This window comes from Chiloscyllium plagiosum, unplaced genomic scaffold (assembly GCF_037043375.1).
Source record: "Chiloscyllium plagiosum isolate Xiang-an unplaced genomic scaffold, Cpla_swu_hap1 HiC_scaffold_36, whole genome shotgun sequence".
Taxonomy (NCBI): Eukaryota; Metazoa; Chordata; class Chondrichthyes; order Orectolobiformes; family Hemiscylliidae; genus Chiloscyllium; species Chiloscyllium plagiosum.
This window is the reverse complement of record NW_028270174.1, coordinates 16,569,804-16,585,934: the sequence shown is the minus strand read 5'-3', so window position 1 is coordinate 16,585,934 and position 16,131 is coordinate 16,569,804. Positions and strand designations below refer to the sequence as shown.

Sequence of the window (16,131 nt, the reverse complement as noted above, 5' to 3'; positions counted from 1 at the left end):
CTTTAGTATTAAGGACTTCCTCTTGCATTTCACGTGCTCTTTAATTCCCTTAATTTATAAATGTGACGCCTTGTGCTTTGTAAATTCTGTGTGTGGCACATCAACCCATTTGGATTCAATTTATCCAAACTGTTGTCATTTTAAACAGATCTATCATTATCCCCTTTGCAGTCAATCTTTCTCCGTACATAACACTCACACCCTAGGATCAATCATACGACTCTATTAGTAACGCCTCGACCAACTGAATATTTTCCCCTCTACCCCGTCTGATAAGTGACTGTCTGTACTTGTGATGTGAATTCTTCAGAGCACATTTTGAAATATATTGCATCAGAACATGAATTATACCACCCACATAAATACTGTGGCTGCATGAGCATTTCAGGGGCTGAGAATTCTGCAGTGAGTAAGTCACCACCTGACTCCCCAAAGCTTACCCACAAGGCATAAGTTGGGACCCTGGTGGAATACTGCATTTTCCTGGATGAGTGTAGCTCCAACAACACTCTAGAATCTTGACATCATCCTCAACGTTGACTCCTTCCACCACTGACACAAAGGCAGCAATGTGTACTGTACTGTCTACAAGATACACTGCAACATCGCTGAAGGCTCCTTTGCCAGAACCCTCCAGTTCTGCAGTTTCTACCACCCAGCAGGATGGCTACAGCTGATGCAAGATAACACCAGCACAGGCAGGTTCCCCTCCAGGTCACACTCCATCCTGACTTGAAACTATATCATGGTTGCTTCACCTAGAATCCTGGAACTCCATTGCTGACAGCACTCTGGATGGCCCCTACGTCCTGACGCCTGCAGTGGTTCAAGAAGGTAGCTCACCACCACCTTCTCAAGGTCAGTTAGGGATGGGAAAGAAATGTTGGCCCAGCCAGCAACACCCACATCCTACGCATGAATTTGTTTTTAAGTTGACATGGCCAACCGTGAATTTCATTGTGGCTGAATACTTTTTCCACTTTCACAAATGCAGTGGATTTTACTTCATAATGAAAGTGGTTGAGAAGCCTTCAGACTTGTACAGAATCTCTCTCCCTCCCCCAAAGATGGCGGCGGTGTAGGCTCGTCCACTCCGTCTGCTTTTCTTTTTCTTATTCTTCTTCTTTTCTCGTTTTTCATTTTGTTTTGGAGTTTTTTAAAGCTTTTTTTTGTCGACATACCTTCTGGAGAGAGCTCGGTTGGGGAGGCAGTGGTGCTGATGACATCGCAGCTTCGGCGAGTCCAGAGCGAGGCAGTGGCTGGGGGCCCAGATTGGGGACTTTGGTGATTGGAGATTGAGCCCATTGTGGGAAGAGTGATCCCAACATGGCAGAGAGGGAGCTCCCCCGGCATCTGCGGTGAGAGCAGGCAGCCCAAGCTCTCTCGGGGAACGGGTCAAAGCAGATGAGATTGGACTCTTGTAGGGAGTGTAGAGCTCAGTATGGCTAAGCACTTAAAACTGTTGAAATTTTAACTTTTTAAAATTTTTCTACTTAAGAGGGACTGTAATGTTTAACTTTGAACTTTGTTTCTGTATTTTTCTACCTTTTACGTAAGATGGCAGAAAGGGTGGTGACATTTTACACTTTCACTGTACTTCTGTACTCCTGTACTTGTGTACGGTAGTTCTCCTATAACTTGGCAGTTGTGTTACCATGCGATGCCATGTTATAAAAAATGGTGCAATATAAATAATGGGGCCTTTGGGAAAAACAGAGTTAGGGGCAAGTCACCAAAAAACACCAGTAAAAATCAAGACAAATATAGTACCGTACATGGTTGAATAATAGTGGAATGTTTTTAACTACTTTTTAAGGTTAAATTTATGGTCGACTATTACATGGATATTACTTTTGCCTGTCAAAATCCATACCGTATCATTAGCAGAAGCCCAATTGATCTCTAAACGAATAAAAAAAGCAAACAACGAATTATGGTAATTCTGGAAACCTGGAGCGGAACACAACAGCCCGCAGACTGGAAGACTGGGAGTGGAGCGGAACTACCGGCTGACTGGAAAACCGGAGCGGGATGTGATGGCCAGCACACTGACTCATAAACGTTAATCTGTTATCTGTGAAAACTAGGGTCGACTCTTACACGAGATATATGGAAAATTCTGGGTTATTTGGCTAAAAATAGGGGGTCGGACTTTTGCATGAGACCGACTATCACCTCGAGTGTTAACGATAGTTAGGCAAAAGTGAGGACTGCAGATGCTGGAAATCAGAGTCTAGATTAGAGTGGTGCTGGAAAAGCACAGCAGGTCAGGCAGCATCCAAGGAGCAGGAAAATTGACATTTCGGGCAAAAGCACTTCATCAGGAATTAAGTCCGGGAGCCTCAGGGGTGGAGAGATAAATGGGCGGGGGGGGGGGGGGGTGGGGCTGGGGAGAAGGTAGCAAAGAGTACAATAAGTGAATGGGGGTGGGGATGGAGGTGATAGGTCAGAGGGGAGAATGGAGTAGATAGGTGGGGAAGAAGATAGGCATGAGGACAGTGCTGAGCTGGAAGGTTGGAACTGGGGTAAGGTGGGGGGAGGGGAAATGAGGAAACTGGTGAAGTCCACATTGATGCCCTGGGGTTGGAGAGTCCTGAGGCGGAAGATGAGGCGTTCTCCCTCCAGGCGTCGGGTGGTGAGGGAGTGGCAGTGGAGGAGGCCCAGGACCTGCATGTCCTCAGCAGAGTGGGAGGGGGAGTTGAAATGCTGGACCACGGGGCGGTGGGGTTGATTGGTGCGGGTGTCCCGGAGATGTTCTCTGAAGCGCTTCTAACACAAACAATAGCACAGTCTAAGTAAATCTTTAAATCACATATTGTAATGAAATAGTACAGTAAATGTAACACTTTAACACTAAAATCACTGACTACAGCACTGTATCTTTCACAAAGCTCTTCACCAGAAAGTGCGCGAGCCAAGTGATCATGTGATGCAGACGCGGAGTCCAGTGCTCCGCCCACGGCAACACCTAGTGTCCGGGGATGGAATTGTATAACAGTGAACCAGAGTTCGCTTTATGAAATAAAAATGACCCGCAATTCACAGCCAAATCACGTTTAAGAAATGCATGTTATAAGAGAGCTACCAATAGTTGAATATGCGTCACAATAAAATCTAATTCTTCCTTCCATGATTGGGCCAAACATTCCTGAATGTGGCGCCTACCCTGCATCTCACAGACAACGGGTTTCAAATTAAGACATGATCTGATTGGTTAGAATTGTGGTTAGTATTTGGAGGATTGTTTAAGGTTTAAAAAGTATTGTTCTTTTAGACAGGAGTTTCTGACAGCAGGAATGATGCACATTTACATAGTGCCAGTTTTTCCCTCGGTGTCCCAATTCACTTTATAGCCAAAGGAATGCAGGTCAAATCGCCTTGCTCCAGATGACCGTGGAGCTGCTCTCTCATTAGAGAGAGAGAGAGAGAGAGACGACTGGTGGTGAGTTGAACCCTGAGGGTCACCGCACCTCAGGCAGGGTTGAGAGGCGGGGCCTTCATGTTAACCTACACTGTCACTGTTGTAAGGTTGAAAATACAGCAGATTGTGCTTTTCAGTAGGTGATGACAATGTGCTAATGACCGCCTAACATGTTCCAGTGATTTGATGATGAGAGGGATAATTATTAGCTAGGACACCAGAACGGGATTCCTTGATGTGCTTCAAAGAGTGCCATGGGATCTTTTATCTCAAACTAACAGAGCATGTGGCCACAATTTAACAACTCCTTCAAAAGAGTGTGCTTAACCATGAAGGTTTGGACACACAACCTTGTCAATCACAGACGTGAGAGGTCCCAATTGAGCTATGGCCTACATTAAGTTTCAGTTGAATTATGTGATTTTTTGAAGTGAAGAGAAAATCATTGTTTGTTCTGATGAAGTGCCAAACATTAGCTCTGTTTTACACCACAGCAAACTTCACCTGAGGAAGGAGTATCACTTCAAAAGCATGTGATTTTTAAATAAACCTGACGGACTGTAACCTGGTGTCGTGTGACTTCTGACTTTGATTCACAGATACAGCCTGACCTTCTGAGTATTCCAGAATTTTCTGTTTCTATTTCAGATTTCCACACAGTGCGGTATTTTCCTTTTGTGTGCAATTTTTGATGCTTTGTTTTTTTTTTGTTTGTACTTCACATGTGGTAGGGTGATGTCAAATCATATGTATATTGGGCTGAAGGTAGTGTCTGTTTCTGTATGTGTTTTACAGGGAGGTGTGTATACGTCTGGATGGCAGAGTCCACCTCACTGTGGTCTACTTTGGGACAGAACAAATGACTGAAGTAAAATCCATACTTGAATACATATCCAGGTGAGCATGATCTACGGGAGGGTTAAGCGCTATTTATGATCTTTCTGATACATCAGTTAGGTAGCCCAGCAACGTTAACTGTAGAACGTGAACATGTGGAGTGTGGGCATTTTAGCTAGCTACAGGAGCTGGGCTGACCCTTGTGCACAGTTGTATCCAGCAAAGCCAAATAACCTTCAGGAGAATAGAAACAAAGGAGTTTAGACTAAATTAGGGAGAAAATCTATATATTTTCATCAGCAATCAAATAGGACAAGGTTATTTTAATACTCCTGTATATAGGAGAGACGAAATTCTATAAATGTAAGAAGATGGAATTTAGGAGTAAGCTATTGGCATTTGACCCTCTGAATCTACTTCATCGTTCAATAAGGTCATCTCCTGGTCCACCCTAGGCCTTAGCCATAAATATCCGACAACTTACCGAATTATGGTCTCTTGCCCTAAAATCCATCGCCCACTGAAACTTTGAGCACCCACCCAGGTTTAATTTCCAATGCCAGGCCCCTTCCCTTATTGGACTATCCACATACTGTTTCCAAAAACTGTCTTGGACACACCTAACAAACTGCTCCTTATCCAAACTCCTTACGCTATGGGACACCCAGTCAATATGGGGGAAGTTAAAATCACCCACTACAACAACCCTGTCATTTCCAAAATCTGACTACATATTTCTTTCTCTATCTCCCAATAGCAGCTGGGAAGTCTGTAGTACAGTCTCAGCATTGTGCTTGCACCCTTTCTATTCCAGAGCCCTATCCATTATGCCTCGTTGTGAGATCCCACTGTGGTGCCTTCCCTCAACACAGCTGTGATATGCTCCCTAACCAGTAAATGCAACTCCCCCACATGTTTTGCTTCCTCCTCTGTCTCGTCTAAAACATCAATATTATGGAACGTTAAGCTGCCAATCCTGTTCCTCTTTCAACCATGTCTCAGTGATAAAAGCAATATTATAATTGCATGCTTTAATCCAAGCTGTAAATTCATCCATCTTACCTGTTATGTATCTTGTATTGAAGTAAATACATTCCAAGCCTCCAGTTCCGTTAGCTCTGCAATCTCTCCCTGACTGCTCTTTCTCTTAGCTATATTTGTCTAAGTCTCAAGCCCTTCCTTAGTCCCTGTACTTACTGACCTACTGCTCCAGTTCCCATCCCCACCTCGCCACTCAAGTTTAAACCCTCCTGAGTGGCACTATCAAACCTCACTGCCAGGATATTCGTGCCTCTCCAGTTTAGGTACAACCTGTCCTTCTTGTACAGGTCCCACCCTCTTTGGAAGATGTCCCAGTGATCCACACAATGCAATTCATGGTATCCTCTTGTTATTTAGGAAAGATAATCGCTGGACATTTGCAGGAAGAAATTAAAGTAAAATTTTCACCCATCTTTCATCTCTCTGATATAGGGAAGCAAATTACAGGAACTACACCTTCATTCTGTTGAAGGAGGATTTCTCACGTGGGAAAGGATTGGATGTTGGTGCCCGGGCTTGGAAGGGGAGCAATGTCCTGCTGTTTTTTTGCGACGTCGATATATACTTTACTGCGGAGTTCCTGAACACGTGCAGATTGAATGCCCAGCCAGGTACTAGCTAATTATTACTTACAAAAGCAAAGAAAAAACTCAACTCTTTCAAAGATGCACACACATCATCGATGGGCTGAGCAACCTCCTCCTGGCTGACACTGGCTACAAAATTTGGTCCATAGCACCCATATGTTCGGGACTGCAGGTTGCCACTTCAGGCTCACAATGCCTTTCGCTTCAAGTGTGCACATTTCCACGACTGAGCAGATGCCATTTCGTGTGTGTGTGTGTGCATGTGTGTGTGTTGCACACGAGAGAGAGGGGGTGGGGGTTGGTGGTGCATTTGGGGTGTGGTGGGGAGGAAGGGGGTGGAGTGGGGCTAGTAGCACTGGAGGTAGCATTGGAAGTTGATAGCACTGCTGTTCTTTCAAATTGGCACATTAACTTAATGCCCTATTGTGTACGTGCATAGCTGAACATGCTTTTAGTAGGCAGGACCCCCACCAGACCTATTTAAATGGAACATGGATAACTCTTTGTATTAGTTGCTGCTGAATTTCTACTGGGGGCAGGACTAAAAGTGTTTAGCGTTTGCTAGTACAGGTACACAATCTTTTATTCGAAATCCTTGGGCCAGTTGTTTCTCAGTTTTCAGAATTTTTAGGATTTCAGACTAAATGATACTTTCACAGTGAAATTCTAAAAAACTCTTCCCGAACAGCAGACCCACGTGTGACTAGTATGAGCCCTGAGGCATAATTGACGCCTGCCAGTGCTGGGCCATGCCGCCATGTCACATATGAGTGACGTGAGTTGAGTGGGTGTGGATTTGGGTCACCCGTTCACACGCGAAACAACCTTGTTGTACAGAAAAAAACTTCATGAAATACACTTTAGATTTCAGAGCTCTTTGGATTTTGGAGTTTTGGATAAAGGATTGTGTACCTGTACTATTTTCAAGTTGGTGAAGCTGATGGGGAGTGCTGTTGAATGTGGTAAAGGTCTTAATTATCTCTTTAAGTGTTCTGTTAATATACCATGCTCCCAGTCAATGTGCTTTTGTTAACATCCCCCATGGTACACAGCATGACAAGAACATTTAGCAGGGCCAACACAGGGCAGAGCAAGCTGTAGTAAGGGCAAGTAGAAATGAACTAGATAGATTTTTGCAATAATCAATAATAGCTCATAGTCACCATTTCTGAGACTGGAATTCAATTCCAAATGTTTTCTTTACAATTAATTGAATTTAAATTCTACCACTTCCCACAGTGGGATTTGAACTTGTACACTGAGAACCTTCAGCCTGGGCGTCTAGATTACTTAGGAGAAAGTGAAGACTGCAGATGCTGGAGACCAGAGTTGAAAAATGTGGTGCTGGAAAAACACAGCAGGAGAATCGACGTTTCGGGCATAAGACCTTCTTCAGGAATGAAGAAGGGCTTATGCCCGAAACGTCGATTCTCCTGCTCCTCAGATGCCTGGCCTGCTGTGTTTTTCCATCTAGATTACTTGTCCAGTAACATTACTAGTACACCATTGCCCTCCACCTTCCCCTCTTCTGACTATGATTGATAATTTGAGAGCAGTTGGACTATGACCTTGAAATGTTTGACCCAGCCAGGAACTGCAAATGTCCAAGTCGGAAAAGTGTGATTTGGAGAAGATTTCGGAGGTGGTCTTGTTCCCATGTCATAGACACTCTTACAGGGTGCAGAGATGTTACTGAAGTAATCTTGGAGGATTGCTGCAATGCATCCTAAAGATGGCTCATAATGCATTGGTAAAGGAAGGATTGAATATTGATTCCTGTGGCAGGGGAACTGATCAGACACACTGTTAGATGGTCTTGAGTACCTTGCGGTGACCACATCAATCAGAAGTGTGCTGAGACATCCTGACACTTAAACCCTTGATTGAAGGTCTAACATTGCAGAATTGTTATGGTGCAGAAAGAGGCCATTTGGTCCATCGTACCTGCATCATTCTATTACCTAGAGCCAATCTCCTGCTGATTCTCCATATTCCCTGCACACTGTTTCTATTCAGATAATCATCCAATGCCCTCTTGAAAGCCTCAATTGAACCTGCCTTTTGTAGCCACAGTGTTGATATGACTTGTCTCACTCAAATTCTAGTCTTGCCGAAGTCCAAGGACTAAAACTTAAATGATTGAGAAACCTGCCTTATCTATGTACCACAATTCCAGCATTTCCTGAGAAGCTGCCACTTGGCATGAAAGCAACAGCGAGTTCCAGGAATTCTGACTGATCCCACAAAAGTCCTTTTTACTGCTGAGGAAACAGCAGCTGACCCTTTCTCTCTCTTCTCCCTTTAAGTTAAAACAGTTTGCAGTCGCAATATAGAATTGGAAGTTACAATGATAAATCCGTCGTGCTCAGCACCCCATTGCAATCTGCTGACATACGTTTCAGTGTGAGATGTAGAAGAATACTGCATTGCTGTGTGTCCAATTTAGTAAAATATATAAAGTCATAGTGGAATGGATAATGGGAATGCTACACATTGAATTTAATATCAAGCATCTTAAATGTTTTACTTAACCAGCCAGGTATTGCTAACATCATTGTGACCCTATCGTCTATATTAGTGCAGCAGTAATGTCCCTTTTATACCTGGTCCAGTTTTCTCTATTTTAAATTTGTAATTACATTTAGTCTGCTTCATTTTGGGAGGGTGAGCACATTATCATGTGACGGATTCCATCCAATTTTTAAGCATTTTTCGGATCCACTGGTCCAAACTGCAACATTCAGGATTCCTGCTGGTTAGACAGCTGTGAGATTAGGAAAAAAAGTAAATAAAATCTAACTGAAAACCTTGCTGCTTCAAAATACAAGGCTCTGCTGCACATCACCTTTACAAATGAAAGCCAAGATATTGAAACATACAGGTACGATTCCAAAATCGGGTCAATAGTTGGCTCATTGAGCTCTTTGTAAAATTTTAAAACTGTTTTCATTTGTTGGGCTGATTAATCATAGGACCCAGGCTCTGAGCTCATTGACAAGTCTGGTTTGTGGCTTACTTTAGTCATTTCCTGGTTTCATCTACACACCCAGATGTCAGGAAATTCCAGTAAAGTAAGGCTAGCTACTATTCTTAAAGCGATAGAATCCTTCTCACACTTGCAGGAACTTGGAACAATCTTGATTCTTGGAATTTACTTATTTAATTATCATTGTTGTGACTGCAGTTACAGCCTGTGTGATGTCATCTGCATCTCATGGACCAGAGCAGCCCATTTGACCCCTAATCTAGGATCGGGGTACCCAACCTATACATGAGAGGGGCACGATTTCAAATTTTAATCATTAATCATTTAGGCAACAAAAGGCTGATTCCTGGTCCTAATTTGTGTGTTTATATTTCTGAAAGACACGTCATTGAAAGTTCATCTTGCTATCAATCAAAACAAAAAAGTACATTCTTATGAACAAGATTCAAATGTGACAATGAATGTATTGGCCTAGTTTCACATCACTACCCAATATCTGGCATCATTTTTGCTTGCACAAGCTGTCAATGTCTGCTTGTACACTTGACATGGCAAAATGGAGTGTTCTGGATAGACGTCCATCTGTCAAGAAAGATCTTGATTTTGTTTTGATGACATTCATTCTTGAGAAAAGCTGTTCACAGCAATATGTGCTGCCAAATGTTGCAGAGAATTGAAGAGCCTATTTTGATAGATTGGGATAAGACTTTGAAGGAACATATTGACTATAAAATGTCAGCAGGTCATGTTATGTGATAGTTTGGATCTCAATTAGTACCAGATGGCACATATCATAAGTGTCAATTCCAATTGGATCTACAGACAGCTTTGGTTTATCACCGTGAGTTCCACAAACCTTTGTTTGAATTATAGAGGTTTGGAACTCTCTTCCACAAACAGAAGTTGATACTAGACCAGTTAAGTTAACTCAGATAAGTTTTTGTTAAGCAAAGGTTTAAAGGGATATGGGCCAAAGGCAGGTATATAGAGTTAGGCGAGAGATCAGCCACGATCACATTGAATGACAGGACAGGCTTAGAGGGGCTGAATGGTCTACTCCTGTTCCTAATTTCCTATGTTCTTATGCCAATCAGTGCAGATTACGTTTTGTGACTTACCAACTGAGCTCATCTTATTGACAGTACTGTGAAATGAATAACTTGCTTTTAAAATCAACCTTTCCTCAGTTAATGTTAACTTCTGAAATTGATCCAAATTGATCCATTCCTTGTAGTTTCACATTCAAATGTGCAAGGTACTTGGTGATATCAGTCAGGAATTCCAAGTCTTTAAGCTCTAATCTCCAGCATCTGCAGTCCTCACTTTCTCCTAGTTGATTTTAACCTACTGCAAATCCTCTTGCAAGGATGCCTTCCTTGAAGGAGCTCTCCTCCTCCCTCAGAAGGGCTTATGCCCGAAACGTCGATTCTCCTGCTCCTTTGATGCTGCCTGACCTGCTGTGCTTTTCCAGCAACAAATTTTTAAATTCCAAGTCATCCCCAAGTCATTCATTCAGCCATTCGTCACCATCTTTGTTTGTCATAAAGGGTTTAAGGTTTAAGGCGGTGTCCAGAAGCTGGCTGGTGTGGTCAGCGAGCTGAGCCAGTAAGTATGGCTGAATTAAATGACAACATTATGGTTTGGTCCAATCTAAAAGTCTCTGATTCAGCCATTTGGACTTTGTGAAGTTGATGGTTGAAATAATCCTTTCTGTCATATGTTTCAGCTCAAGGGACTTTTCATGCAACTGATCTTGAATGAGGTAATAACGTGGCTACCTCATGGGGTACTGATTTGAACATTAGACATTTTGAGCATTTGAACATTAATATGTCAGTCAGTGCAGAAGCTCCATCAGTTGTTGGACGACAGAGTTTGTCCCCTGGATAAATGAATTTCAGCAAGACATGTTTCACTGAAATAAAAATGACTTACATTTGCTAATGTTTAGTGCTTTATTGGACACCAATCCAGCAGTTCTTCAAAGACATTGGAAGATAGGTGAGCACTTTGGTGATAGTGACCACAATTTGGTTAGGCGTACTTTAGCGATGGGATGGGATAGGTATATACTGCAGGGCAAGTGTTATGGCTGGGGTAAGGCAATCATGATGCAATTAGGCAAGATTTAGGATGCATAGGATGAGGAAGGAAACTGCACGGGATGGGCACAATTGAAATGTGAAGCTTGTTCAAGGAACAGCTAATGCATATCCTTGATAAGTATGTACCTGTCAGGCAGGGAGGAAGTGGTCAAGCGAGGGAACTGTGGTTTACTAAAGAAGTTGAATCACTTGTCAAAAGGAAGAAGGAGGTTTATGTAAAGATGAGATGTGAAGGCTCAGGGCACTTGAGAGTTACAAGTTAGCCAAGAAGGTCTGAAAGAGAGAGCTAAGACATGAGAAGTCTTTGGCATGTAGTATCAAGGAAAACCCCAAAGCTTTCTACAGGTATGTCAGGAATAAAAGAATGATTAGGGTAAGATCACAGCCAGTCAAGTGCAGTAGTGGGAAGTTATGTGTGGTGTCCAAGGAGAGAGCAGAGGTGCTAAATGAATATTTTTCATCACTATTCACACTAGAAAAAGGCAATGTTGTCGAGACGAATACTGAGATACAGGCTACTAGACAGGATTGAGGTTCACAAGGACGAGGTGTTAGCAATTCTGGAAAGTGTAAAAATAGATAAGGTCCTTGGGCCGGATGGGATTTATCCTAGGATTCTCTGGGAAGCCAGGGAGGAGATTGCAGAACCTTTGGCTTTGAACTTTATGTCATCGTTGTCTACAGGAATAGTGCCAGAAGATTGGAGGATAGCAAATGTCCCCTTGTTCAAGAAGGGGAGTAGAGACAACCTTGGTAATCTTGACCAGTGAGCCTTACTTGGGTTGTGGGTAAAGTGTTGGAAAAGGTTATAAGAATTAGGATTTATAATCATCTAGAGAGGAATAAGTTGATTAAGGATAGTCAACATGATTTTGTGAAGATTAGATTGTGCCTCACAAACCTTATTTAGTTCTTTGAAAATATGACCAAATAGGTGGATGAGGGTAAAGTGGTTGATGTGGTGTATGTAGATTTCACTAAAGCCTTTGATAAGATTCCCCATGGTTGGATATTGCAGAAAATACAGAGGCATTGGATTGAGGGAGATTTAGCAGTTTGGATCAGAAATTGAAAGAAAACAGAAGGTGGTGGTTGATAAGAAATGTTCATCCTGGAGTTCAGTTACTAGTGGTGTACCTCAAGGGTCTGTTTTGGGGCCACTGCTTTATAAATGACCAGAATAAGATTATAGAAGAATGGGTTAGTAACTTGCAGATAACACTAAAGTCGATGGAGTTGTGGATAGTGACGAAGGATGTTGCAGGTACAGAGGGGAAAATGTGTTGCTGGAAAACGCAGCAGGTCAGGCAGCATCCAAGGAACAGGAGAATCGACGTTTCGGGCATAAGCCCTTCTTCAGGAATGAGGAAAGTGTGTCCAGCAGGCTAAGATAAAAGGTAGGGAGGAGGGACTTGGGGGAGGAGCGTTGGAAATGTGATAGGTGGAAGGAGGTCAAGGTGAGGGCGATAGGCCGGAGTGGGGTGGGGGCAGAGAGGTCAGGAAGAAGATTGCAGGTTAGGAAGGCGGTGCTGAGTTCGAAGGATTTGACTGAGACAAGGTGGGGGGAGGGGAAATGAGGAAACTGGAGAAATCTGAGTTCATCCCTTGTAGTTGGAGGGTTCCTAGGCGGAAGATGAGGCGCTCTTCCTCCAACTGTGGTGTTGCTATGGTCTGGCGATGGAGGAGTCCAAGGACCTGCTTGTCCTTGGTGGAGTGGGAGGGGGAGTTGAAGTTTTGAGCCACGGGGTGGTTGGGTTGGTTGGTCCGGGTGTCCCAGAGGTGTTCTCTGAAACGTTCCGCAAGTAGCTGGCTTGTCTCCCCAATATAGAGGAGGCCACATTGGGTGCAGCGGATGCAATAAATGATGTGTGTGGAGGTGCAGGTGAATTTGTGGCGGATATGGAAGTATCCCTTGGGGCCTTGGAGGGAAGTAAGGGGGGAGCTGTGGGCGCAAGTTTTGCATTTCTTGCGATTGCAGGGGAAGGTGCCGGGAGTGGAGGTTGGGTTGGTGGGGGGTGTGGACCTGAGGAGGGAGTCACGAAGGGAGTGGTCTTTTTGGAATGCTGATAGGGGAGGGGAGGGAAATATATCCCTGGTGGTGGGGTCCGTTTGGAGGTGGCGAAAATGACGGCGGATGATACGCTGTATATGGAGGTTGGTAGGGTGGTAGGTGAGGACCAGTGGGGTTCTGTCCTGGTGGCGGTTAGAGGGACGGGGCTCAAGGGCAGAGGAGCGGGAAGTAGAGGAGATGCGGTGGAGGGCATCGTCGACCACGTCTGGGGGGAAATTGCGGTCTTTGAAGAAGGAGGCCATCTGGGTTGTATGGTATTGGAACTGGTCCTCCTGGGAGCAGATGTGGCGGAGACGAAGGCATTGGGAATATGGGATGGCGTTTTTACAGGGGGCAGGGTGGGAGGAGGTGTAGTCTAGGTAGCAGGTACAGAGGGACATAGATAAGCTGCAGAGCTGGGCTGAGAGGTGGCAAATGGAGTTTTAATGTGGAAAAGTGTGAGATGATTCACTTTGGAAGGAGTAACAGGAATACAGAGTACTGGACGAATGGTAAGATTCTTGGTAGTGTGGATGAGCAGAGAGATCTCGGTGTCCATGTACATAGATCCCTGAAAGTTGCCATCTAGGTTGATAGGGTTTTTAAGAAGGTGTATGATGTGTTAGCTTTAATTGGTAGAGGGATTGAGTTTCAGCACCATGAGATCATGTTGCAGCTGTACAAAACTCCAGTGCGGTTGCACTGGGGAGTATTGTGTACAGTTCTGGTCACTGCATTATAGGAAGGATGTAGAAGCATTGGAAAGGGTGCAGAGAAGATTTACCCCAGGATGTTGCCTGGTATGGAGAGAAGGTCTTATGAGGAAAGGCTGAGGGACTTGAAGCTGTTTTAATTAGAAGAAGGTTGAGAGGTGACTTAATAGAGACATACAAGATAATCAGAGGGTTAGATAGGGTGGACAGTCAGAGCCTTTTTCCTCGGACGGTGATGGCTAGCACGAAGGGACATAGCTTTCAATTGAGGGGTGATAGATATAGGACAGTTGTCAGCAGTAGGTTCTTTACTCAATGAGTAGTAAGGGTGTGGAATGTCCTGCCTGCAACAGTTGAACTCACCAACCTTAAGGGCATTTAAATCGTCATTGGATAAACATATGGATGATAATGGAATGGTGTAGGATAGATAGGCTTCAGATTGGTTTCACAGGTCAGTGTAACATTGAGGGCTGAAGGACCTGTACTGCGCTGTAATATTCTATGTTCTATTGAAAGTTTTGGGGACTCCTCATACAAAGGTCATGAGTTTGAGCTGTCTCCCTCTCACCTTATTCATTCACTGAGATTGAGACAGTGAAACCGACAAATGTTGAGCCTTTTCTTTCAAAGAACATCGAATGTCAGATGCTACATCATCTACTCTTCTTACTAAAGTTTGATGTGAAAGAAATGTTTTCTCTTCCATCAAGATTTTATCAGGGACAGGTCCCAGCTGTAAAGAACTTTTCACAAATTCCCGATCAGATAACTGTTTCCCTGTCATGCAATTGTTTTGGCTATCAGAAGGTTGCCCTTGATTGCTGCCTTAGAATCCTGCTGAGGTGGTCAAAGTTTGCAGTGACTCTTGATGTAGTAAGCCTTGAAAACCACTATCTTCTGTTGACATATTCCCAGATGTATGAGGCGTTTGGCAGTTGACTAATACAAAGTAAGCATATAAAGCAATATCCACTTCACTATACAAAATAAAGAACTGAGAACGGCAGACACTGGAGATCTGAAACAAAAACAGAAATTGCTGGAGAAACCCAGCAGGTCTGGCAGCATCTGTAGAGAGAAAGCAGCATTAGTGTTTCATGTCCAGTGACTCTTCATCAGAAGTCAAGAAAATGTGTTTTTGATGCTGAGCTGTAGCAGGGGAAGAGGCGGGAAGGGGAGACATGAGAGGATAGGTGGCGAAGGAGCCTAGAGATAGTGATATGAAAGGAGTACGTAAACAAGGAGATTATGATAGCAGGCCAGAACAGAAGAGCTGAATAAGTGATAATAAGAGCTAACAGCAAGAGAGAATGGGTGGCTGTACTGAAAGCAACCCCTATAATGTGATTTTGGGATTAGGAGTACATGAGAACAGATGACTGTGCTAAAAGCAACCAGTGTCATAACAGGACCAGGTAAAAAACACGGAAGGATAGAATCAGGCTCTAAAGTTATTGAACTCAATGTTGACTCCTAGAAAATGCAGGGTCCCCGAGTGGAAATTGAGATGTTGTTCTTTGAGCTTGTGCTGGAGGCCTGAGACAGAAATGGTCATGTGTTCAAGTGGCAGGAAACTGGAAGTTCAGGGCCATTTTTGTGAACAGAATGTAGATATTCTGTGGACCGGTCACCCAGTCAGCATTTCATCTCCCCAGTGTAGAGGAGACCATATTGTAAACAGTGAATACAGTAGACTAACTTCCCCACTGTTGCCTTCAACATAAATACCAATTTTTCCTCATCGTAAACAGTTCTGATGAAGAATCACCAGACTCGAAATGTTAACTCTGATTTCTTCCCACAGATACTGCCAGACCTGCTGAGTTTATATAACAATTTCCATTTTTGTCCACTTCATTATATAGTGGGTTAATTGGCAATTTATCTAAGGATAAATCTGATAAGATACAACTGCCGACACACCTTAAATTAGATGAACATAATACAAAGTACTCTCTCCATATTGGCATGGTGACACTCATCATCCTCTTCCAATTGGCAGGGAGCTGGATGAATTGAACATTTAGAGTAGCATGGTGGCTCCGTGGTTAGTACTACAGCCTCACTGCACCAGGGACCCAGGTTCAATTCCAGCCTTGGATGATTGTCTGCGTGGATTGCCTCTGGGTGCTCTGGTTTCCTCCCACAGTCTAAAGATGTGCAGTTTAGATGGATTGGCCCTGGTAAAATATAGATGGATTGGCCATGGTAAAATAAACCCCACACAGGATGGGTCTGGCTGGGATGCTCTTCGGATGGTTTGTGTAGACTCAATGGGCCAAACGGCCTTTTTCTACACTGTAGGGATTCAATGAACATGAAAATCTTAGCAGCCAAATGTAAGTTTGAGACCATCTCAGTGAGTCCAAGAATTAATGTACCTTCTTG

General features: G+C 43.6%; 1 protein-coding gene across 10 annotated transcripts in view; it reads left to right on the top strand.

The window, feature by feature from the left end:
- LOC122539454 (chondroitin sulfate N-acetylgalactosaminyltransferase 1-like) overlaps positions 1-16,131 on the top strand; it is a 229,818-nt gene that overhangs the window by 198,638 nt on the left and 15,049 nt on the right. For all 10 annotated transcript variants that reach the window (XM_087979995.1, XM_087979992.1, XM_087979991.1 and 7 more), the window contains 2 exons: positions 4,217-4,318; positions 5,732-5,910. In XM_087979995.1, the coding sequence (XP_087836121.1) occupies positions 4,217-4,318; positions 5,732-5,910 (281 nt within the window). The remainder of the gene's footprint in view (positions 1-4,216; positions 4,319-5,731; positions 5,911-16,131) is intronic.